Source organism: Chanos chanos, chromosome 8, assembly GCF_902362185.1.
Source record: "Chanos chanos chromosome 8, fChaCha1.1, whole genome shotgun sequence".
Taxonomy (NCBI): Eukaryota; Metazoa; Chordata; class Actinopteri; order Gonorynchiformes; family Chanidae; genus Chanos; species Chanos chanos.
In genome coordinates this window covers 11450351-11476125 of record NC_044502.1, presented here as the reverse complement: position 1 = coordinate 11476125, position 25775 = coordinate 11450351, and the positions used below count along the sequence as shown (strand labels likewise).

General features: G+C 43.3%; 2 protein-coding genes across 2 annotated transcripts; one reads left to right on the top strand and one right to left on the bottom strand.

Moving 5' to 3' along the window:
• Positions 1-1263: 1263 nt before the first annotated feature.
• On the bottom strand, positions 1264-20831 carry ube2o (ubiquitin-conjugating enzyme E2O). Its single transcript, XM_030781642.1, has 20 exons — positions 20418-20831; positions 11356-11415; positions 10886-10996; positions 10511-10608; positions 10208-10271; positions 9636-9779; positions 9252-9361; positions 8494-8644; positions 8154-8256; positions 7505-7874; positions 6375-6529; positions 6112-6224; positions 5787-5909; positions 5397-5486; positions 4799-5063; positions 4105-4581; positions 3577-3713; positions 2650-2853; positions 2402-2459; positions 1264-2018 (listed from the first exon to the last, which is right to left on the bottom strand). The coding sequence occupies exons 1-20, from the start codon at positions 20829-20831 to the stop codon at positions 1264-1266; spliced, it is 4002 nt and encodes a 1333-aa protein (XP_030637502.1).
• A 1558-nt stretch (positions 20832-22389) lies between these two features.
• aanat1 (arylalkylamine N-acetyltransferase 1) lies at positions 22390-23671 on the top strand. The gene is made up of 3 exons (XM_030781643.1): positions 22390-22543; positions 22935-23089; positions 23366-23671. The coding sequence occupies exons 1-3, from the start codon at positions 22390-22392 to the stop codon at positions 23669-23671; spliced, it is 615 nt and encodes a 204-aa protein (XP_030637503.1).
• Positions 23672-25775: the final 2104 nt, after the last annotated feature.

Here is a 25775-nt window from a genome sequence, read left to right as displayed (position 1 = left end):
AGTGTGAGTCAGCGCATGACGGGCCAGACTTCGTTTTTGTTGTTGTTGTTGTTTTGTCTTTTTGTTTCGTTTGTTTGTTTTTGAGTGCGATAAACCTACTTTTTGTCTGATCCAGTTATAACCCAGAGAGAGAGAGAGAGAGAACTACATTTCCAGTTTGAAGACAAAATCTGTGATGGTCTGGCTATTTTTGCATGTAAACTTGACACTCAATGTCTACGTAATTTTGGTGCAAAAACCAACAGGAACTAGTAGAGCGACTTGTTCGGGCAGTTTAAAACATTCTTTTTGTGCACGTTTATGAGCTTGGGGTGGAAAAAAAGCATTGTATCAGCAACATCAACATTAAAAGAGTGGATCTTTTTTCCCTTCGAAATTTGATGTGAATTGAACAGGAAGATGGTGAAGCAGCACATAGAGCAGCACTGATTATATATATATATATATTTATTTATATATATGTATATGTAGTTCTCCATCGCCAAAAGAACTACAGTCTGCCTTAGGTGTCCTAAAACTTGCCTGATTCAAAATGTCATGGCAACACTAATAGTAATATTAATCACCACGTTATTTTGTCCATCCGATAACGTTTTCACAGACTTGTGCAAATCCACTATGTGGTGTCACTTTTATGAATGGCTAGCAGGCAAACAAAGGATTCTCTCTCCCTCCCCCACAGAAATGACAGACAGCATGACAAATTGGAGCAGTCGATGGCACAATATCTTGGCGCCTTATTGGAACAGCTTCATCTCTCAGGCACCACCCAACCCTCCCACATGTCTCAAAAATGTCTCGAAACCATCTCATACATCTCAGTCATGTCTCAGAACTGTCTCGGAGGCACGTGCCCATTGGCTGTGGAGCGCGTTCTGCGTTCATGACTCCCTGAGTGACCAGTGTATCAGGAGGGTCGTCAGGGGGGGCGGGGAAGGGTAGGAGTGCAAACAACGGTCCCCAAAAAAGCATGAATGAAGCACACTAGCATCTTGTTGCCAGCAAGAACTCGAAGAGAGTGAATACACACGCACAGCGAGGTGGGAATTAGTTGATTTTTTTTCTGTTTAGAAAAACAGAGTGCAGGCAGCTGCTGGGGTAACATTGTTCCTCCAGCAGGGAAAATGTGGCTGGCTGGCTTGCTGGCTGGCTAGCAAAGTGGTAAAGTATGATAAAGGGGCAGTGATACTCCCACAGATATAATGAAATGGGGAGAGAGAGAGAGAGAGAGAGTGGGAGTGAGAAAGAGAGAACTTCGGCACTTTATTTGTCCTCTGGGTGCTCGGGGATGCCGGCAGCGGTCAGGGCAGCTCGGTAATGCGAAAGGACCCCGCGAACGCTTTTTACGAAGCCTTTGGAGAGCGGGAAGAGAGGGAAGCCAATGTCCGGATATCCGCTCCGCTCCGGCAGGAAGCTTCGGTAGCTCTTTCTTCGCTTCTTTGGTCTGACGGCGGGCTGGGGGTCCTGGGTGGTCTTCCCGGCATGCGGTACCGACCCGCATCCCAACGCCCCGTCCAAAATCTCTGTCCCCTCGGAACCGGCGGCCCCCACGCTTGAGCCGTCAAAGTCCGAGGTCTGGCTCAGGTCCTGTTGTGCGGCTGCGCCAGGAGGCCCGCTGGGCCCCACGGTGGACGGGCTGAGGCCTGAGTCCTCCAGCTCCTCCTCGCTCCTCAGGTCCTGCTTGCTAGGACTGCTGTGGGCCAGTGCCTGGGGCAGTTCCTCCTCCAGGGTTTCTCCCCGAAGGCTTCCACCGCGGGGCCCACGTTCCACCACCGCCCCGTCCAGCTCCAGCCAGGACTCGAGCCGGTGGACCAGCCTCCAGCCGCTGGAGTTGAAGTGCTCACGGATCTCCTGCTGAAAGACCTCCACGGGCTGCTGCAGCAGTTGCGTCATGGACTGAACCATCTTAATGAGCGCCATTTCGTTGTAGCAGCGGCTGTTCTCGTAGCCCTCCTGGAGCCCACGGTCGCTGTCAAACCCTGCTTCGTTATAATAGGGCTCATTGACCAGGATTAGACCTGAGGGAAGACAAACAGGTGTGCTGCACAGACTCTGGAGAACAACAAACATCTGCCAAACAAGCCGCGGCAAAAACGGATTCTGGCTGCTGATAAACTGTTAAGATCCTCCTGAGAAAAAAAAAGTATTTGGCAATAAAACCGAATGGTAGCAATCCTTAAATTCTGAAATGTACCCAACGAACCCAACAAAATGGTTGCCCGTATAATGTTCAAACAGTAAAGAACATGCTGCACAAACAATAGTCAAAAAAAAAAATGAAATAAGAGTAAACCAGTAAAACTATAAGCATAATGCGATATACACGCTCCGCCACATCTGCTCTTAGTGAAACAACATAAAAGAAAAACGTTTCTACGAGAGATGAATATGCAAAGCTGACCTTGAATAGATATGAGGACTTGGAGTAAACTGGACTTGCTAGTCCATCTCTCTGTGCCCTGTGGAAAGAAAAGACAAACACAGTGAGTCACAGTGACCCAAACAAACAAACAAACAGCAAAGCTACTGGATATTGCAGCTTTCGGTAAGCTTTCAAATAATCGGAGCAAATGGCAAAACAAGTCCCAACACAAGGTACCTGATGTTCAATTACGAGTGAAATCTTATGGGGGATAACAGATTTGTTACCTTGCCGATCCAGGTCCCCAGCAGGCTCACGCACACCTTGCCGTTGTCATAGAGATTGGGGTTAAGGCGACCGCTGCATTGGGAGAGATATCGGAAGAGGGGGGGGACGGCTGGGTAAATGTTGGGAAGCTGGATGTCAAAGAGGAACAGGCCGTCCTCATACGGTGTACGCGTGGGGCCTTTAATCAGCGCGGAGAACAGGTCCTGGAGCACAGAAACAGAACAAATCAGTATTAAGAGAGTGGAGCCAAGCCAAAATATTTCAAAGAAGCACTCCCAAACACCACCTAATGACTGTTACACAGATCAAAGATGATCGCCTCTCAGCTAAACAACTTCAGTTCTTGTAGGGCTGCTTTTTTTTTTCATATTAGGGGTAAATTGGAAGCAAAAAGGAAGCTTATTGTATCCTTTGGTTACTGAGAGTGTCACATCAAACTTGTGGATGCTTTTAGAGGACTCAAACTATATGTGCAGATAAAGAGGAAGCACACTTAACATCTGAAGGCAGAGACATGAAAAGAAGGAATAGTCAGGTCAGTTTGACAGACAGATACCAGAGTTTTAGAAGCAAGCTGCCTTGTTCACAGTTTCTACTACAGACATTGCATCTTTTGTAATGTAGAGCGTGCAACGTGTTCCATTCCGATACTTTGGTTTCAGACATGTGCCATTCCGATACTTTGGTTTCAAGGCCTTTAACGGTTCCCCACAAAGAGGTATACATCTGCCTTTCTTAAGTTTGTTTACAGATGACTATCAGAGAGGGGGAAAAAAATCATATCTTTTGCTCAGTATTCTGAATATGTCAGTATAAATTCTCCAATTCATGTGAATCAGTGTGAAACTGAAGTGAAATGGTCACCGATGATAAGTGATTACTGGCTCTGAGATCTAAAGTCAAAAACAGACAAATGTAAAACATGCCATGCGGTCCTCGAAGGTCTTGACCATAATGCCGTCAGGCAGGGAGGTGGCCAGTAATGCCATCTCCTTTCTCACTGTGCTAAAGAACTTCTTTGCCTCTGCCGGCTGGAACTCCATCTTCTTAAAGGTGTGGGTGTCTGAAGAGAGCAAGGAAGGGCATTTCTTGATATAAACAAGGATGGAAAAGATCTTCGCAACTTACTTCTTTCTAAGTTTCTCTGAATAAGAGCTTTGGCAAAATGAATGAATTGAAACATAAAAAGTAAGAACGATAGGTAGGAATATAAAGGGGAGTAAGATGAGGAAAATAGGAACAGGAATTGAAACTAATCAAGTTTCTGAGGGCATAAAATTTCGGTTGGAGCCAAGTTTGTTTATTCATTTTGCCCAGAAAACTAATTAAGGAGCCTGGACGTCTACCAGTCAGCTGTATCCTCAATTTCGTTTTTTGTTCAACATGAATGGCTCACTAAATGATATGGGCATATTAAGAATTAAACATTAATGCAGTTGAGCGGTGTACTCTACCTGGTGCCCACTCCAAAACAGAAAAGACTTCTCCTTTGGCACTGGTAAACGTGACACCTGGTTTGCCACCGCTCTGTTGGCACAGGACTGGCGTGTCACTGGGCCACTCGGAACGCACAGGAGTCTGAGGCTCTGCCGGTACCGGCACCGTGGCTCGTTCTTCCTCGACAGCAGCCTCCATACGTTCTTCCTCCACAATAGCCACGTTGTCCAGCGTCTTCTTCAAGTTCTCCTGCAGTTTCTTGATGTCATCGAGGAAACGCTTCTCCTTGGTCGGTTTGGCATCAGCGGGCGTGGTCGCCGTGGCAGCGGAGGAAGGTTCTGCAGTAGGTGAGGTTGGAGATCCAGTCCACAGCTGTTCCACCGTCATGTTTTTCAGGCTCTCCAGAATCTTCAGGGCCTCCTTCAACTCACGGAAACCCCGTGGAGGTCCCTCCTTGGCGGGCTTCTCTTCTGTGGCAGGGCCCACACTTCCACCTTTGAGAGAGTACAACAGTGTTCAAAACAAAAAAACAAAAAAACAAAAAACAAGAACTCTCCAAATTTCATCCGTGTTGTAAAATCTTTTGCCAACACCGATTTCATAATCTTTTAGATACAAAACTCACAAACAGGAGCAGGTTAGCCTTTTATTCCAGAGGAAATTTTTTGAAACATAATAACTGCCTGTTAACTCAACAGTCACATCAGGTACCTCCAGCCATGTCTGGTGTGAGGCCAGCCCCCTGTGCATCTGTACTACTGGGGGAGAAGGGTGTTGAAGGCTTCCCCTCGGCCAGGGCTCCAGACGTAGGCGTGGCTACAGCAGGTTCCTCGGCATGTTCCTCCGACACCAGGCCGTCGTCCGTCTCCCAGCTGTCACTCTCGTCCTCCCATTCTTCTGAGGAGGCTCCACTACTGCTCCCTTCTACCGAGTCATAATCTGTCTCCTCGATCTCAGACTCAATATTATATAAGTGCTGCAAAGAGAAAATGGGCTCTCAGGGGAAAAAAAAAACGATACCAGAGACGTGCGTATATCTAATTACTTACCACAGAAATCAAAGTATTATTTTGGGAATGCAACCTAAAGATCAGATCACAGAGTTTAAGTAGAGAACAGGCTGTCCAGAATTCTCGGCACCTCATTAAAAATACTTCGCGATTCTAAGCAAAGGACTCGCTGTTACTTTTAGAAGTCAGCAACACAGGTGTCACGACAGCTTCGTTCCAGCTTCCCCAAGACCTTGTGGATCACCTTGGAATGCTACAGAGTATTGTATGATCGTGGATTTTGCAGAGAGCTGGCCTACCTGCGGCAGTACGATGGTCTTGGAGTTATCCGCCCACACCACCTCCACCTTACTGCTGACATCCACTCTTGACACCTGGCCCACAGACGTCTAGGTGGACAAACGGGTCAAAAGGAAAAGTGAGGTCGCAGAAACTGGAGATGTCCACAAAAAGACCGAACTGCTATCAGATCGTAAGCATACACTTTATTTGTGCGGTATAAAGCGTGTTTTGCTATCCAGAACGCAATAATAGCAGAACAATGATTCCATATAAAACAAAATAAGTAAACTCATGAAGGGCTGATTCTGCACCCTTTGAATCTATTTCCAGTCATCAAAAACGCACACTGCATCACAACGCAGAGTCAGATTTAACTTTGATTACTAAGCACAGAGCGGGAGTGTCACCTCATTCTCACAGTCCTCTGTGTCTGAGTGTCCTATTCTGATGACGATATCGGTGGTGCGAAAGTGGAAGTCTGGATGATCGGCGATGTCGTAAACACTGACATCCTCTTCCTCCCCAATCACCTTGACAACATACAACATAAATCAAAAGCTCTTCTGTTTAAACGGACTCAAGTTATCCTGTGCTATCCAACAGGAGAACTTGGCATTTTGATCTTTTTGGCCAAAACCTTAAGAGAATAAGAGCCTTTTGACACTGTACTGGAAGTTCGGGGGTAGAGAATTAAGAAGATAACAACGACCGTAATCTTAAATGGTCACTGACCTCAACATCATCTCCAGAAGCGTTGAGTTTGACCCATTTAACAACACATGTTCTGGCCTTATGGTCCCCTGACTGTATCACTCCGTACACTCCTGGATCCTGAAGAGCTTGAGCTGAGGGCACATTACAAAGACCACATTAAAGGCCCATTTTAATCAGTAAACATTTATGCCGTAGCTTGATTCATTATCAAAAGAGGACAAAAAGAGATGGATTCATTATGGAAAGGGTAGAAAAGGAGCGCGGCTGTGCCGCAGACTTACGGCGTTTGTCGACCACGTAGTCTCCGGGGCAGAACTCGTGGTTGTCGAGATGCTGTATGGGTATGAGGTCGTTGGAACGGATCCCCGTCTCAAGTCTGCCGTCCTTCCAGAGAACGTCTGCGGACGTCACCGTGGAAACCACCTCAACGGCCACCCTACCCCCACCCGCGAGGGACGAGAGACAGGAGTCAGACTAGGACAGGAGCCCTGTTCTTAAGGCCATCCTATATCCTATTTATGGGTCCTATTTACAGCATCACTGAGGAGACGGTTACTATCAATAGAGAAGGGTGGAGCTGTAAAAGAGAGGCATGTGGGACAATGGCGTAGATGCTTTAGGTTTCATAAATCTGGCCTAGTTGGCGGTCTGTTCTTTTTCTCTCTTTTCCTCCACCACCTGCACTCCATCTTTCCTTTGCATCTCTCTCTCCCTTCCTCCCTTTCTCTCTCTCTCTCTCTCTCTCTGTGTCCCTCTTTCTGTCTCTTATGCCACATTTACAGCACAATAGGCACCACAGGTGTGAGTCTCATAAGCGCTGATGATACTTCCATCCAGACAGAGGACATTCTCAGGAAGAGGATGAGCGATCAATAAACACGTCTGTGTTTGAACAGGGGTGTTAAATGTCTGCTGCCGCCTGATGATATGATCCGCTAACTGCCTGGCCCGTGTTCCTGCCAGCTTCTGGACACGCTGAGAGTTTTGTCAGACTGTCGTGTCTTACAAGGCCAAACGTGTCCTCTATTCATGGCAGAGCTTTGAGAACTGAGACATTTCTCGCGCCTGAGCAGATGACTGACTGACTCATAAACGCTCAGCAGATTAGAAAATGCTGCAAGCAGATTTTCAGAGCCTAAGGGTACATAGCTAACTGAATATTTCTACAATAAAGAGTATACATATATTGAGAGACTCAAAGATATCCAGCACTCTCTACTCTCTTTCGATATTCCATTCAAATAACAACCAGTATTGCTTATCTGTATGAACTGAGGTGAACTGAGGTTCTGTTGAGCCTTTTTGATACATTGACATTTTCTATGAACCAAACATCATCTACCACAGCAATACAAAAAGTCATCTTTGGAATGTTGTCTTTGGTGAACAGATCTCCTTCCTCCAGACTCACCTGTCTCCAGGCTTGAACTCCCGAGAGAACTTGGTTCTCTTCTTCTTGTGCTTTCTCTTTAGGTTTCGGATGGAGAGGGGGATGCTCTTCTTACGGCTGGGGCCGCTCTGGAGCGATGCGGTGGAGCTGGCTGAGGATGTGATGGAGCTGGTGTCGTCCGTGTCCTCGGCAAGGTCCTCGTCTGAGTCCAGTTCTCCCAGGTGAGCCCACTGTCCTTGGTTCACCTCTGCAGATGGACCTCCTCCTCCTCCTCCTCCTCCCTCCTCCGCTGCCGCCGCCTCCGGACGTGGCATGGGGCCATTGTTTGAACAGCGAGGGACAGGAGGCTCTTCGGTGCGATCACGCAAGGCCTCCTCCTGCACCTCCTCACCTGACAGAAAAAATATGGCCCACGGTCAAAGTCATCTGGAGTGTCTTAAAACCACTGTATAAAAAAGAAACATACTTACACACCTCGATATGAACAACAAGAGAATATAATGTACTTGTTAAAAAAAAAAATGTCACCAATTTCCATAGGAGTTAACAAGGGGAGCAGTCTGTCTGCTGTCTGTCCTCACTGTGCTACCGCTGATATAATCCTCTGTAGGATTCTTTTGACTTTCTGTTTTAACATTCTGCTAAAAAAAAAAAAAGGAGAGTTGAATACCTTCTGTGTTTTCTGCTTTCTCCACAGGCTGCACACTGTTGCTGTGTATGTCTGCGTTCTCCGTAGCTTTCTTTCCAGAATCCTTTTTAAACATTCTTTTCAGCTGTAAAAAAAGAAAGTGGAGCAAACACACACACACACACACAAACAGAAAACGAGAGTGAGAATGGCCATATCCCTAGTGACTTGCCTCCATTATGACGCAGTTTCTTTTTGTGTAACAATTTGTACAACATAGTTTTTGTTGAATGTTTACTCTGTGCAATACCACAATACTTCACAATGCTATGCCACGTAGGAGTGAGAGGTATGGTATACTCACACATAAATCACTTCCTACCTTGCGTGCCACGGGGTCTTCAGGGAGGACGGGGGCCCCCTCTGGCCCCTCACAGGTAATGCGTGTAGCGTCTCCTTTGGCTGGGAATACATACAGCGCCCGCTCCCCAAGCTGCCTCTGGGTATGGTCATAGTAGCCCAGTCGCTTTACTCTGGAAAAACAAACCGTATGCCAAAAACAAACAATGAACATGCAACCAACTGTCATCACAGCAGGGGCGTCCCTCTCTATCTTCAAGAACCTCTTGAAGACTCACCTCTTCCGAGAGCACCTCCTCTCATAACTCTCCTAACACCTAACACCTCTTACACTAACATGCCTTACGCTCCTGCCTCTGTCTTGAGAGAAACTCGCACTTAATGCTTGCACTTACTGCTTGCACTTTAAAACAGATATAATACTTAGTCATAGGAGTTGCACTATACTGGAACTTGAATTGCTTCCCCACTTGTAAGTTGCTTTGGATAAAAGCTTCAGCCAAATAAATGTTATGTAATGTAATGTAAAAATGTTACAAAATCAGTCTGTGCTTGTGTGTGTGTGTGTGTGTGTGTGTGTTGCTTAGAAGTTTAAACCCATTCCTACATATTTCTCTAGCACACCATAAATGAAATTTACGGCGTGTTTTTAGGACAACAGTAACGGTTAACCATAGCCTAAGAGCAGATGTACAAAACGCTTGCTGCGTGTGTGTGTGTGTGTGTGTGTGTGTGTATGTGTGTGTGTGTGTGTGTGTGTGTTGAGAGGGGGTACTGCACCTGCAGAGGTTCTCCTGGGTTATGGTGGAGGGAGGGGGGTAAACACTATCAGAGCCTTTGGGTGAATAGCTCTTTGTGATCCACGTTACCTTCAGCTCCACCACCTGCACCTGTCCGTCACATGTGTAGAGACACGGTCAGTCACTACGGCAACGGTTCAACGTTACTCTCTACAGGCGTACAACATAAATACATTCCTAGAGTGTGCGATTAAAACAATGACAACGCGAATCCATATAACCGGTCTTAAGAACTTTTAATGTTTTCCACTCTTTCTGGTTGTTTGAGGACATAACAGAATAAATGTACAGTCAGGATGATTGGGGCTCAGTCAGCATGTGAACATGGTGGATTTATGTAATGAGGGTTGTGTACAGGACTGACCTCCTCTACCACCACTCTGAACTTGCTCTTCTTACTCAGAACTGGTTTCATGCCATACAGCCACTGTACGCTGGAGAACACCTTAGATGGTCCAATCAGCACCTGCCCAGGGTAAAATCCATACGCTGCATCGAAAAAGAGTCCCTAAAAAGACAGAGGGAGGGCGAGAGAGAGAGAGAGAGGGGGGCAAGAGAGAGAGAGAGAGAGAGAAAACTGAAGAGTTATAGTTGGAATTTGACTAGCTGGTGAAAAGACTCGAATGGTTAACATGTAGCATCTGTTTCAGATTTGCTCTCCGAGCCAAACATACTGTCTATTATTCTCAGGGTCGATGTTAGTGACAGAGATTAAAGGAGGATTGATGTCCCTGTCTTGGGAGCGCATGATGAAAATGAGTATGGCTTAGACACAATGTGCCCTTACAGCGCGTACTTGCTGTACATTTGGAGTCAGTTTTAAATGAAGACAAGTGTGAAGGAAAGTGTCCGTTACAGAAACATGAATGTGAATGTGCGGGTGCTCAGACAGGAGTAACAACCCTGCTAATCCAATAGAGAAGTGTTAGTACATACCGAATCACTCACGTGAGGACAAACATCGTAGAGTTTGGCACCGTCCTCTTCACTCATTGAACATCTGTGTGCAAACCACAAACACACACACACACACACACACACACAAACATCAGTGAGGGCTGTAATCATTAAGCCTTCTTTCTCAATTACCTAATTAATTAACTGTGAATATCAAGAGTACTTCCAATGCTTTAATTACAACTCGTTGAGATCAAAGGACTGAAGACGTGATGAATCATTCTCGTACATATCAAATCAAATGAAGTCATGATTAAAGAAGATTGCTTTCAAACACATTACCGTGCTCCGTTGGACAGCTTGAGAATGATGCGGTTGCTCAAGTCATAGACTTTCCCCAGCCAGAAGTCGTAAACAATATAATCTCCATACATAAAAGACTGACAGGAGAACACGACACATAATATAAAACATTAATCTGCTGCTCTCTTAAAATCTCAGACGTTCTCAAATGAATCCACTCTATCGAGCATTTGCTTCATATCGGAGCCGTACAGCCACGCTCAGGGTCAGGCAGACGGAGGAAAAACCTTTAGAGAATACCGTATACCATGAAGCTAAAGCAAAGTGCACTGGTTGAAAATGTAAGTGCAGTAAAAGCCAAAGCTGGAGATTTGATTAACTGGCATTACAGGGTAATACTGTTAGAGGACTTACCCAGATGTGCTGCAGGTCTCTGCTATTCACAGGATATAGAACGCAATTGGTCCCCACTATTTTGACGGCACACTCAATGTTAATGTTGGTCACGATACCGCACTGTTTGTCCTGCAAAAATCAAAATAACTCAAAAGGTTACGGACCGCAAAATTCTTTGACCAATTCAAATGTCAAAGCAAAACCTACTCGGGAGCTAAACACATTCCACGGTGTAAACACCGTAGAATGTGTTAAACACTAGAAACTGATAAACACTAGAAACTGTTAAAACACTGGTTTGTCCTTACATTTCAGCTCGGCTATCCATGTGGAGGGGATCCATTAAACGCTGGTCCAAACAGATTTTTCTTTTTTTAATCTAAAATTATTTCATCCTTTGGTTTCCATCTACTGCTTCAACCTCTCTAATTGTATGCAAGTCATGAAAAGTATAATTACCAAAAGTAGGTGATAAGGGAACAACTTACATTTGAATTCATCCGCCGTACAAAGTCTCTAGGCACTATAGATCGATCTTCAAGTTTCAGCTGAAAGACAGACAGACGGGGGGGTAGGTGGGGGGGAGAGAGAGAGAGAGAGAGAGAGGGAGAGAGAGAGAGAAATTAATATAGACAGAGCTGAGGGGTAATTGTAGTGGAACCCCTTGCATTCCTCTTCTGAACGAGCTCTCTCCATTACTGGTTACCCCAGAGAAATGAGGCTGCTGGTTTCCACTGAAATTTGTGTTGATTAGTAAACCACAGTTCAGAGCACCACAGGTTAGCTATGCTTTAAATAAATTCATCTCTGCAGCAGAGCGTATCAACAATAAACCGAACCTGCAAAAGGTATATTTCTTTCTCTCCCTATCCACTGTTCCCAACATTTTTTTTGTTTTCAGCACAAGTTCATTTTTCACCGGATTAAAACGGGGTATGTTCTGCGTCACTATGTTGAGCTCAGCATGCCAGAGAGAAGCCAAGCACGGTCCACAATATCATGTTGCATATTTCAACAAATCTGTCCAGCTTTTCATTAGAAGCTAAGTCACCTCTACACAAAATGTCTAACCTTTATCGTTTTCTAACATGGTTTGGCATTGTTCTGCCCAGCACACTGCGTAGCCTGCTACAGTCAAAGTTTAAAGTGAACTTATCTCTCCAATACACAGGAGGTACACATCAAAGGGCGCGGTTTCAGTATTTGCTTCAGATAAAAATGCTTCAGATGGTTTGCAAAGGCAACGCTGTTCAAACGACCGTGACGTGTTCATCAGACAAAAAAAAAAGGGATCAAACAGCTCCACGTTGCCCTCTTGAGTTTACTGCACAAGGGTTTGCCTTCTCGGATGAGCAAGGTCAAAGGAACACTCCATTTGGTTAAGTCACGTGATGACTGAAAAGGGGAGAGAGAGAGAGAGAGAGAAAAAAAAAAGCGGTTGTCAAAAGCCTGACAGGAAGACACAATTCGCCAAACGTGAAGAGCATGGAGAATCTTTTTTCCCCCAACATTCACCGTATCCACCCAGAACCGATAAACTTGTTTTTACCTTAACATAAAAAGCTCTTCAAAGCCTCTTTTTTCTCTCTCTCTCTCGCTCTCTCTCTCTATTGCAGAATGTTGCCTAGGGTTCAAATTTCAGTCACAACTGAGTGCAAGAGCTGTATGCCTTCTGTAAAAATATCTAACTATGTTCCTTGTTAAAGAGGTGTATCCTTGGAGAACTAAGTTTAGGCAAATCCATTTCAATTTGTTTGGGATACAAAATGTTATGATTGTAAACTCAAATTTCTCCTCTTGCGTTGGAGGACACGGTTATACGCATACGCAGACCCCTACACCTCAAACACCCACACAGATCTAACTGCAGAGTAACTGTTAAAGAGGACAAGCAGAAATCATGATGCTAGATAAAATTAAAGACAGTCAAAGGTGTCAGGAAAAAAGCTGCTTAAAAAGATAAAGAAACAAAACCTGTGATGTATCATCCAAGCTACCTGCGTGTTACAATCTTGCAAATCTAAAAAAAAAAAAGTTTCAATTATTAGGTTAAATACTAAATATGGAATTGAGGTTATCATAGTCCTTCTGGTATATGGGACATCCCAGAGAAAATGCTCCTATATGGCTCAGTCTAAAATAGCAGACGTTGGGAGAGCAACATTGCTGACTGAAGAACTCCACCTCCATCACCATCCACTCCTCCCCTTAGCAGATGTTTCCACACCAGATGTCTGGACTAGCGACAGAGAAAGACAAGACCGTGCTGAATCATGTGTATCTATGTCTATGACTTGGAGAGCACACCAAAGAGAAGTCAAGCAGGGTCTATATAGAGAAGTCAAGTCAGGATCTGTATTTTAACTCTGTTTGTTGACTGGAGTGACCCGTGTTATGTTGTCAGTGTCCCAGGATACACCCTTGCCATCTGACATCTAATGCTACTTTCATCTCCTGTCTGAGTCCGCCTGTTACCTCAACCAGATAAACACTTGTTGAGAGCGGAAGCGGAATTGAGAAAATGCTTGTCTGTTTTCTGAAAACGATTCAAACCATTTAGAAACTATAAAAATCACGAAGGTGATTCCAGAGAAATAACAGAGAAGAAAGACGCGAGAAACTTTGTCTTGCTCATTATTAAAAAAAACAAAACAATGAAACACTCTTCGAAGACATACAAACGGTAGGCGTTTTGTGGGGACCTGACAGGCCAGTTAGCTCGATTCAGACAGCTTGTCTCTGGTTGATGTGTTAGGTTAATTGCAAATGAAGCAAAGCAGCTAAGGAAACCCGGCGTTAGCAGGTCTGAGAAGAATCGAGAGGAGAGGTGTTAGAGCACAAAAGCCCCGATTGAAAGAGAAATATAAACAAGAACATTAAAAGTTGACAATAACTTGTGTGTGTCTACCCGTTGTTAAACCACTTTGCCAGACAAGGATTACGTCTAGGCTTGGATAATACAGCATTCTAAAGGAGATTTAACCTACGACTAGTCTTAATCTTTGTGTGGAGGGACTGTCCAGAACACATATCGGGCCACTTTTGCTTCACTTCTAATCGCTTTCCATCTCAACTCCTTCAGGTGTCAGAAATAAAAGTTTCTCTACCTGTGAATTAGACAAACTTGGCTGTCAAGTGGTGCCAATTATCTCTACATTACTTCAGTGCTATTGAATTACATCTGTCACCCCACAGATGTTAATGTTGCTGTGAAGTGATATGTGTTTATATTACTTTTTTTTTGATGACAGCTGTAGACTGCACACACACATTACGTCTGTGCAGTCTCTACACATCTTTATAGCCCCTCCTTGACCTTTTGCTTTTAAAGCAATGTTATGACTGTAAAGCCACTGCAAAAGGTTGCACCAAGGAGAATGGGTTTAAGGAGAGGACGGTGTTGTTATAGGTCAGTAACAGAAGCTTAAATGGGCCAGAAGAATGCTCATCTTCTTAGAAATCAATGGCTCTCGGCTTAGCTGCCTGGAGAAATTAACGACATCTCCCTTTCCTTAGCTATTACGCTGCTGGGTTAAGCTGGGGGAAAAAAAAAAAATCAAGCTATTGATAAGCGAGGCCTTCGACACCATCTCATTTTTATAGTTCTATTACGGGCCAAATTAAAGGGAAGACCAGCTAAGCGAGAGGAGACTAAGAGATGGATTGAGAAAGGAAACAGATTGGGTTTTACATCCTGCTGTTTTTCTTTATTTTCTTTTCTCAGTTCACGCTGAGCCCTGATGAACACTTTCCCAGAAAATCACAGGTGTGAAACCAGTAGACCTTTAAACTAATGTAAAAATAAAAATCTGCTGGCATAGAGCATAATATTACAATACTTCCTACACACATTATCTGATATCTCTCTTCTGTTTATGACAATAGGATATTGTTATTACTAGCATTTCAGATGAAAAGGATTATGATTATGTAAATGATTATAACATAAGATAGGAATTTGGTGGTCAGTAGCTACAGACCAGTGATTGGAGGAGGATGATGTCATTCACGCAAACTCACACAGCCATGCTGATAACAGAGCCTGAGTACGTTGAATGATATGTCAATCAACAAGAGGACCTCCTAAAGTTCAGAGCCCAATGAGATGACATCACAGTGATTAGCAGTTTCTCTGCCCAACGTCCAGGATTTGTGGGCAGTCCTCACACGCGCCATGAAAACCACATGCACGCTCCCACACACACACACACACACACACACACACACACACACACACAGACAGTAGCAATCTCTCTCCTCTCTTTTTCATGAGTCACAGAACTGGAAAAAACACCAGGTTAGTTAAAATCCAGCAGATTCTGCTGCTAAAAACATACAACAATTACAGCAAAAAACAAAAAAAAACTTTCTTGTTTTCCTAAAGGCAGATACCAACCACAAAAGACCCCGATGGTCAGGCATGGGGGGGGGGGGGTGGGGGGGGGGGGGGGGCTTGTGGAAAAGCCCCCTTCTTTTTGATGGCTCGCTTTTGTTATGAGGCCAGAACCTGCCAATTATCAATGGATGCAAGTCAGCACTCCCTCCTGCCTGGCAACCAACAGACGGTTCTATAACAACAGGCATTGGCTGCAGTGTGGGTGGTAGGGGGGGGGAGGGAAGGGCATATCTCTCAGCCTTTCCAGCACAATCACCCCCCCCCCCTCCCCCATATCCACCCCATTCACACTGGGTGGGTACAGATCCCCTAACACGATCTGTGCCGCGGTAAAAAAAATTGTGATCGGTCGACACCAAGCCTGCGGACAAACAAGACAGAGCCATTTGTAAGGGGGAAAGAAGCTTGATGCCCGTCAGTGGAGTTGGCTTGTTTCACAACCTTCGCTTTGGCCCAACAATTAGGAGACACGGATTGATTACGGTGATCGATAGAGAACAGCTCTCCCTGGGTTTGTTTTGACATCCTGTACTAATGAACTGGAGTGGCCCCGACTCACCGTGCCCTGGAGGAGTTCAGAGGGGAGCGACTGCAGGAGAGACTGCAGCGCGGGGAGCCACGCCTTCCGGACACACCCGAATCCGCAGTTTGTCCGGCGCGCGCGCACACACAGGCACCACACAAAACATCATAAAAAAAAAACAAAAAAAAAAACACCACGTCTCCTTCTACATGTGATACTTTGCTATTGGAACGGACCAAACAGAATTTTGAAACCTCATTTTGAAGTTGTGCATAATTGCTGAGTAACTTAACTTGGCTGATTCATCACAGACAGACTATCTCAGATCATTTCTGCTCAATACACAAGCACTAGAAAGCGCAAATAGCATACTACCACAAAAAAAAACCCAATAAATTATGAATCATTGTTATGTATACCCATATATGTATACTCGGAGGAGACCGTACATATATGATCAGACATTTGCTCAATCATTAATGTGTTCAGCTGTCATAAGCCAGTGTCTGTCAAATCCAAAGCATCTACAAGAGACAGAAAGATATTTTTTCCATTTCTAGTTCAATTCACACCTTAATATAAACAACAGACAACGATTCCAGCTCAAGCTTTCTATCCACTGCTAAGCACAACCCAGAATTCGCTACCATGAGAGACTCAACGTTTCCACATTACATCACTGTGTTGTATCGTCTGATAGATTCCTGAGAGATAGGGTGGTAGAGGGTGGTAGAAAGAGAGGGGGGGGGGGGGGGGCAGAGAGAAGGAGGGAGGGAGGAGACACAAGACTGTGCTGATTCACCATTCTACACAGACACACACACATCTCTCTCTCTCGCTCTCTCTCTCTCTCTATTTCACTCTCTGGCCTTGAGGTTTCACAGGTTGACATAATATCATCAGTTATACATGTCTGCCCAGAAACCCTTGTCATCGCGTGAGTGTGTGTTCCCACCGTCACATCCCGTTCACCCCTCCTGACCAATTGGGAGCTTTGATAAAAGGCCAAAGTGTTAATGAGCGTGTGTGCCCCCCAAGGTCGTGACGATTTTCTTTTTTTTTTTTTTCACTGCACAACACAGAAACACAGACACAGGTCCTTGGCACGAGATCAGCTCCACTCAGCTTCTCCACTCAATGCTGTCTGCATTGCAATCTGTCATAGATTAGAGGTCCGCGGCAACTGGGCCTGTTCTGTACGCAAGGCCTGGAGGAATTTTATCCTACCAACATAGGCACCTCTCCCTGGTCACATAAGCTTATATGAGGTTATTGTTACGATTAGCAGACAGTTCCAACATCAATACTTCTCCCTAATTAATGTCAGTATATGTATACCCCAAATGAAAAAAGAAAAGAAAATCACAAGGCTTATACTGGGATGGTAGTTCAACAGGGCAATGCTTCTGTATCAGACTTAAGCTAAGTCAATTAAAGTCTTAGCGCTGATATAGCCGGTGTAAGCTGGGAAATGTTTACTGTACCCTTAATATGCTAACAATATCCTCACACCGAACAATAACTGACTCTAAAAATGTTGTGTTTCAGAAAGCTCACGTTACATGAGGTTTTATACCAACAATGTTTTCCAGTAGGCTTCTTCATTCGTGGTTCTCATTGCATTTTTGACAGCCTTAGAGAGTGTTTCTTTTCACATTTCAGGCTGTAATCTTAGGGCCAAAAGGTAAGAGAACATACCTCACTTTAAGTTGCATGATCATGGTATTCAGAATGTTCAATGCGCATCGGTTTTCGAGTTTTTTGGTCTATGCCCTTTTCAATATTCATATTCAGTTATTATATTAATTCAGTCATCTTTTTCGTCGATCTAAACAAAGGTCAAAGACACCGAGGTGGACAAACAGGGAAGGAGTGAACAAAAAGCTCTGTCAGTAGCAGCACTCTCCTAGCTTTAAATTCATTTATTCAACAACTTATAAATTAAGAGACAGACAGACAACTCCGATGCCTAGGGGGATGACGAAGCAAACTGTAAGCCAAGTACGTCCTGTCTATGCGCATAACAAATTCCCCTTTGGGTCCTGACAGGGTCAGAGAACCTTGTCCGGTTTTTTTATGCTTCTTTAATATGCTCAGTGACATTTTCTGCTTGTGCCATGTTAACCCCATACCTTCACACTTCCAGTCAAGCACAGGGAAAGAAACTGGGGTCGACAGACTTGCCTGTTTTGACTTCCCAATTATCGAGGAGTCACAACCATCTTGTCTCTGCCTTCTCTTAACTGAGCTAGAAACAGGACACTGCGCTTAACTAAAGATGAATAATTAAAAAGATATTAGTCTCTGCACGATGTCAGGGCTTCAAAAAAATCTCTGGAAACTTTAAAAGAGGGAGGGGCATTCTAAAATTGGATGTAACGAGGGAAGAAAAAAAAACTGTTAGGACAGAAAAAAAAAAGGCGCTAATCAGTTGTCAAGGACAAAAATTACTTCATTAGCATAACAGCCATCTGTCCCTTTTGCCTGATGGAGGAGTCAGTGGGTCTGACCCCATCCTGGGCCACACCCTCTGGCTACATCTTCAACCGGACATCTCTCAATCACTCTCCTGGGAAGGCCTCCTGACAGGTCTGTCACTGTCCTTCGTTTTCTGTCAGTACCAATGGGCCATCCCCTTGTTCGCTACTGCAGGACCAAGGACTCTATGAAGAACCCCACATACAGTAACCATTGTCCTCTGCATCCTGACCTGTGGTTAAACTACAAAACTGAATACATACATTGATAGTCATGAGACTTATGCTCCTCTTAGGGTCATGGCTATGAATGATGATGTCTTTGTTGAATTTTTTTTCCCCCTCAACTAGGCTGTTTTATAAATCAAAATCAAAAAGAGATTAACTTAACCTTAAAATTTCATTTCAAATGAGTTCATGATGAATCTTATTCAAGTGCAATATCAGCGACGCAAGCTATTTTGGTCACAGTCCAGCACATATGGGGTAAGCTCTGCATTTTTTTTTTTCTCTGAAACACAATGACACTGTGCTGCACCAAAAGTCAACTCACACAGGCTGGTTGGTTAATTGTTTATCCAATCTACTCATCCAAGTGTGGACAGTCAGAGGGCACAGATCCACATAATGGAAAACATTTGGGGAAATGGCTGTAAGTCATGGCTGTATGTGTTAACACCACAATATGATAAACTGCAAATATATTTTTGCAACACAAAATTTTCTCCTAACATTTACTTTGCTTCTAACATTATGCGGAGTGTTGATCAGATTATGTTATTCAATGTTCACTCTGTTTTAAAAATTGCTTAGAACAGAACGAATTAACGTTGTTTATTTTATTAACTAACATAATATACAGTTACTTGGTGCAGGAACTGGCATCAGCTTCCCTAACTCCACCAAAATAGGAAATCCCTAGATGCATCAATACAGCACGTTTTATTTGAGCTGTAGGTTTAAAACCAATCATTCTTCACATGAGTAATGCATGTCTATGGGGACCTTGCATGTATAGAATGACTAACTGCATGAGAAAGGAGCTTAGGCCTGGTCATCTCACAGCAAGCTATTTACTGTCATTGTTCAAAATACAAACGCAATGTGGCCTTTTGTTTAATCCTGAAATACAGATCTATGGCCAGAACAATTAGTTGTGGCATTGAAGAGGTGAATAAAGGAACGAGTATCAATTAAGTTCTATCCAGAATCGTCAGCGCTTTGTGTGGCCTTGACTTCACAGGCCTGCAGTAGGTGTGTTTCACCCTTCTGATGTATCCAAATAACACTTTCAGAAGCACTGATTTGCCATTTATGAGCTGTTGTCTTGGTCAAAGCGTTTAAGTCATCCGATCGGATGCTTAAAAACTTCTGCTTTAATTTTAGTTATCTTGTCATGCAACTTAGTGTCAGTCGAAAAATGTACTTAAGTAATATGCGCTACGCCATGGTCTCTTTACAATGAAGGTGATGAATACTACCATCTGTTCGATAGTTTGATTTTGTCCGGTATATTCTGAGGATGTAAAGGGAAAGCAATATTCAACTAATTTGATCAGATTTAATGACTGCTGTAATGTTTTAGTGTGATGACAGTCGCTGATTCAGCGTCCATTCAGCCTGAATGTTCTTAATAGTCGCTAAATACATGGGAAGCACCATTGTCACGTGCCAAACCATTGAAAGACATGTTTCCGACATCCAAGGCTGTTGACTACGGCCATTCAGTGATTTATTCATTCAATATTTAATTTTTCCGTCTTTCCTTCTAAGCTGATTATCAAAACAGCTAGTTAGCTAGACAGCTGCACTGTGCTGGAAAATAGTGGTTCTCTCATAGGCCATTTAAATGCCTCACGGATAACTTACAGAAGCAATGATGTACTTGTCTCTTGGAAATTGGACCAAAATTCTAGAGTCAGCCCAGAAGTTGCTTACCCTCGTTTTTCATCAGAGCGTTGAAAGAAAGCATGCATAACTTTGTTTCAGGTTAATTATTTGTAGTTAGCTAAGGTAAACTATGGGGAGCCACAAAACGGCCGTTGGCTAGCAAGCAAAGCTAGCTAACAAGCGTTGATGAAGGTAGCAGAGGATCAATGGGGCAGGGTGCATCGCGAACAATGAACCGAACCGATTGCTACCAACTATCCTTACCTTCGTTTCCCGCACGTCTTGCTTCCCACCTTCAGGATACCACTGCACTCGCACAAAGCCTCTTCCTAGAGGCCGTGTCCGTGAGTCTGCCGCACCGCTTTCATTATCTGAGTTACCGGGAATACCACCACCTCCTCCACCGCCACTACCACCGCCATCGCCGTCAATGTCCGAATCAGAGTTAAAATCCTCCTCACCATGGATCATTCTCACAAGGCCGAATCGTACCGAGCCACGGTGCCGACCAGACACTAGGTCATGCGAGAACAGTAGTCGTTGAGAACCGTCTGCGGAGGGTGAAAGCGCCATGGAAGGAGGCTCAGAGCCCGGGCTTGCTGCTGGAGAAAGGGCTGGGGTAGGGGACGGGGATGCTGCTTCTGTCGCTGTTGCGTCCGATGCCACGGGTTCCGCCATCGTTGCTGTTGGCAGGGAATGATGCGAGAGTGATGATGGTGTAGAAAAATGAGAAAAAGACCTGTAACCAGGGACCAGCACGTGTTTACGTCGATACGTAAGCGCTGCACGTCGTATATGTTCAAGAGTTGTGGCCAGACGGCTTATAGGGACAGCAAAGTCAGCTAGGTCACCTGTTAGCTGCAGATGACTTAAAGCAATACAAAACAGCGTCCGATTTTGTATAGGACCCCAATCAAATTTCAAAATTAAAACTGAAAAGATGATGTTAAGTCATCTCTGTGGTTCGAAATAAATTTGCATTTCTCCTTTTACTGTGTAGCCTATTAAGCATACCTAGCTTTCACCCAATCGAATAAAGTGCTACTAATAATCATAAATTTGCAACACAAAAAATATTATCTGTTCCGAAAGGTCAACGCAGGAAGCAGCTCTCTAGATATGGTAACCTTGGTTGTTGTCAAAATGCAATCTTGCTTGGTGCGTGCTCCGCCCATAAGCATGATGTGAACAGTGTGTGCCAGTTAACCGCATGGTGTCAGTATCTGAATGCTGTTTGCATCGTCGCAGCAAGCCTTTCAGAAGAATTACTCAGATTCCAGTCTTGCCTCTTACCTCTTGCCTCGCTTAACTATTCTGTGTTAAATTACACTGGCCTCTTTTCACATTATATCTCAATAATAAATATTTTACCCTTTAAAGAGAAATAAACTCTCATTTATTCGTCTGTAAATCAGTTCTTAACCGTTTATCTGACATATAAGTAGTGTTACTGTTTCAGTAAAATTTGAATGTGAGTGAGATGTACTAACAGCTATACTTTCGGCTGCTTAAAATGTGTTGTCTTTGAAACACTAAGAAAACGCTCATCGTGCTACTTCTAATTTTGTTGCCTGGACAACACGTACAAAGTTATCAATAACATATGACTAATCCATCAGCCTAATCTTTCCTGTAGTCCCTGGAAATTTACCGTAAAGCTCTGACAGATTTAATCTCAGACTTTAAATACATTCCGAAAAGTCACATGAACCGAATACCATAGATTTGGCCTATCACAATAGTGTACATGTAGTATTTTAGATAGCCCAGAGAAAGACAATATTTAGAAATATGAGTAGCCTACTTTCAGGTGACCTAAAGTTTTTAGGGTCAGAAATATTTGGTAGTGGCATTGCTCTTTAGCGAGGCGCAATAATTTCTCTCTTTTGAAATACTACGTTTTATGGTAATCAGAACCATTAAATAAGAGCATCAAGACATTTACACACAAATTATGTAAATGTGATTATTGGTGACCGTATTCAATAACAGCGGATTTGGTCATCGTCTTCGTTGTAGGCTTATGACTAATGGTACTTAAGCACTTGGGGTATAAATACGCTTGACGCGCCTCGCTATGGTTCATTTTACGCACAGCATTTGAAGACTGAAGAAACGGGAGAGTGGTTGACAGAAAACAACCGAGACTAAATCAGTTAAAAGAGACAGACAGAAAACTAAAGGAATACGACAGACGGATTATATTTAGAGCAGCAAAGCGAAATCTTGGTTGGAAATGTCGGTTGTGAGCGCACTACCTTTTCTCAAACCTATCCATATGCGGACTCCTGTTTCTCCTGGCCGTCAGCGCCGGCACACACTTCCAGCCAGCGAGTTCAGATGTCTTAACACGGAGGACGCTATCAGTGTGTTCGAGATTGAGAGAGAGGGTAAAGTTGTTTAAATACTTCACCGTCATTATCAGGCTGCGAGTTTTTAAAACTCTGTGAGCCAAAATTTCCCCCTCCAGTATACTTCGTCATTTTATACTCCAGTATTTCGCCAGTTTAAAGGAGAATTTACCCTAACGTAAAGACGGATAAGGACTTTATAAATTATTGCTGTAAAAAGTGCAGGAACATGGTCTTTGTTATTCTTGAGTTATACGATCCTATAAGACTAACAACTATAACATCTTTTCAATCAAACGAGTAATTTAAATCAAATCCAATTTATGCACCAGTGTTTCGCAGTTTTATATTTTATATCATAAGTCGTATTTCAAGGCTTTCACACAGAATGTCGATTATGATTGTAATGAGTTTTTTTTTTTAATTTCAGCATTTATATCAGTGTCTGGGGAGTGTCCTCTTTATCTTGATGAAGTCCGACACTTCCTTACCCTCTGTCCCGAACTGTCTTTGGGATGGTTTGTGGAAGGGCGTCTGGTCGCCTTTATCATTGGCTCGCTTTGGGACCAAGACCGTCTGACGACAGTAAGTATGAATCATTGTGAATTAATTTTTATCTTCATATCAGTGTAAAAGTATGGTTAAGATTTCCTCTGCATATATGGTCTTCTCACATGAATGTTTAATTGAATTATTTGAAGAAAGAAAAAAAACCCCACTGCCTAGTGACTTTTTTTTTTTTAGCTATTGTGCTCAGTGAAAAACTTCAAGTGATAAATTGCATATAGCCTCCTTGGCTTGGTAATTGTCACTTTAATGTATAATGTGGGGCTCACCTTAGGCTTCTCTTGGCTGTTTCAGGAAGCCCTGACCCTGCACAAACCCCACGGAACCACAGTGCACATCCACGTGCTGGCCGTACACCGTACCTTCCGGCAGCAGGGCAAAGGCTCCATACTGATGTGGCGCTACCTGCAGTACCTGCGCTGTCTGCCCTACGTGAGACGTGCTGTGCTTATGTGCGAGGACTTTCTGGTCCCTTTCTACCAAAAATCTGGTTTCAAGGTCCAGGGTCCGTGTGAGATCACAGTGGGTCCCCTGACCTTCATTGAGATGCAGTATCCTGTCAGAGGCCACGCGTTCATGCGTCGTAACAGCGGCTGCTGAGTCGCTCCGGGCCGTTCGTGATTGTTGTGTGTATGTTTACCCCCCAGGCCTGTCTATGGAAAGTGAAGACCGAGCAAGGTTTGGGGAGGGGGGAGACTTTAAAGCAGCTTGCCGGTTTTGGTGTGGGTGTCGTGTCTTGTGCGTGCGGCTAGGTGTTTGTCCACTTTTAAGCCCTGGCTTTGGTGAGTGGGTGGGAAAGTGCTTATTTAAGGGATTCATCTCGGTCACCTCTCCGCCGCCCCCCCCCCAAGTACACAATACCAGTTTTACATTTTTCAGTTGTTACTGATACAAAATGTATTTTTTATGTTGAAAAGGGTAAATTATGTATTTTTCTTTATTATTTAATGTTTTGGAATGAAAATTTAGACAGGGGCAGGGATGGAAAGGGCAAAATAGTAGAAAATTCAACGGCATATTGTAGCCGAACGTTGGCTGTTTCTGTGCCGTGGGCTCGGTTTATTTCTGTTGCTCTCTGCAAGTGTCTTGTGGCTGCTCCAGTTGTGTATTTTTCAGATGCAAGCATTAAAATAGCATCAAATTATATTTACTCTTTTTTTTTATTGTGGTCTCTTGTGATCCAAGACTCCAGAGAAGACACAATATTTGCCAGTCTATCAGTCAGTGCCAATTTATTATAGAGAAATTGAAATAGTTTGAATTTAATATTTCAAAAAGCTAACCGTCATTGTTGTTTTTTTCTGTGAAAGTTATTTGAACACACTGAGTAGCCAAAGTGACATTGATGAGAACAACAGAACAGCGAGGGAAGTACTACTGCTTGCTTTTAAAAAATCTAGTCATTCAGGTAATTTATAAGATTTTGGAAAAAAAAAAAATCCATTTCTAATACAGACTTAAGTATAATCTAGAATTAGTCACTTTAAATCTTTTCAGTCAAGGTTGTTTTTTTGCCTCTTATTGAGGGCAAACAGAGGGTTTGCTAAACATCTGACAAAGAATTTAGTCACGTAGACTTTGATTAATGCTAGTCCCATGATAACTGATTTGGGGCTGTTTTTGGTTGTTTTGATCCCTGTTAGAGAGCCACAGTCCTGTGCAATACAGAACAAAGGCACAGACTGCCGGAATGATTCCACTCTCAGCGCCAGTAAACGAGAATGTACGTGCTGAAGTGTCAGAAGCCCTTATCTCCATTAGTGGGCATTACTGGGTGTAAACAGCTAAGGATTTACCTGTTTGCTACAGCTGAGTGATTAAGCAGTATGTTTGGTGTAAGCACTTTTATCGTTTCCTACTGGTAAACAGCACGAGTCCCACTCATATGCAAGTTTGAATCATTTTCCTCTGGTAAATTGTCATAGGACAGCGTTAACCATTCGTATTTACATTGTGTAATAGAAAAAAAGGATTAGTACAAAGAGCATATTTGCCTTCCCAGTAGAAAACCACCAGACCTGCCTCAACGACGTCTTGAATCAAGACATCTGTGATTTTTGTATATTTTTTTTTTGTAAGTAGCACATATGAACAATAAAACAACTATTTTTCAGACTTTTTGGTGTTCTGGGCTTCCTTTTGAAATGGATGCAGTACATCCAGGGTTTGTGGTTTACAGTGGCTTCAATGCAGTTAGCTAGAGACTTTCAACTTTTATTGTGTAATTTCAAGATTCTATTAAGTTCTTCCTCTGTGCGATAAAGAATTGTAGAACCTAAGACACAGTAATGTACTTGTTCCAGAGCCTTGTATGCATTTATATAAATTATGTTAAAACCATAAACCATGGGAAAATAAGGACACATTAATTCATTAATTTATTTACTTACACAAGACATACACATTTGAGGAATATCATATCAAATTCAGCAAAAATATAACAATATCCTCAGTAAAAGATATATTCAAAAGTGTTATCTTTTAACATTTAAATTAGGATGTGTTGTACAGTATATTTTTGGTCCAGTCCTATTTATACAAAGCATCATATGACACAAAGTAATATTTTCAAACTTATTAAAAGGCCAATTTAATTTAATTTCTTAAGGCACAGAGCGTTGCTATCTTTAAAAAGAATGTGATATGTACTCATACAAAACAGCAGATTTAGGCTTTTACACAGAGTAATAACATTATAGTGATA

Coding starts and splice junctions, on each gene's coding strand:
- aanat1 (XM_030781643.1), top strand. CDS start 22,390: ATGTCGGTTGTGAGCGCACTACCTTTTCTCAAACCTATCCATATGCGG. Junction 22,544..22,934: donor GTTCGAGATTGAGAGAGAGG/GTAAAGTTGTTT, acceptor TTTTAATTTCAG/CATTTATATCAGTGTCTGGG. Junction 23,090..23,365: donor ACCAAGACCGTCTGACGACA/GTAAGTATGAAT, acceptor TGGCTGTTTCAG/GAAGCCCTGACCCTGCACAA.
- ube2o (XM_030781642.1), bottom strand. CDS start 20,831: ATGGCGGAACCCGTGGCATCGGACGCAACAGCGACAGAAGCAGCATCC. Junction 10,609..10,885: donor GAGACCTGCAGCACATCTGG/GTAAGTCCTCTA, acceptor TTCTCCTGTCAG/TCTTTTATGTATGGAGATTA. Junction 5,487..5,786: donor CAGAGGACTGTGAGAATGAG/GTGACACTCCCG, acceptor TTGTCCACCTAG/ACGTCTGTGGGCCAGGTGTC.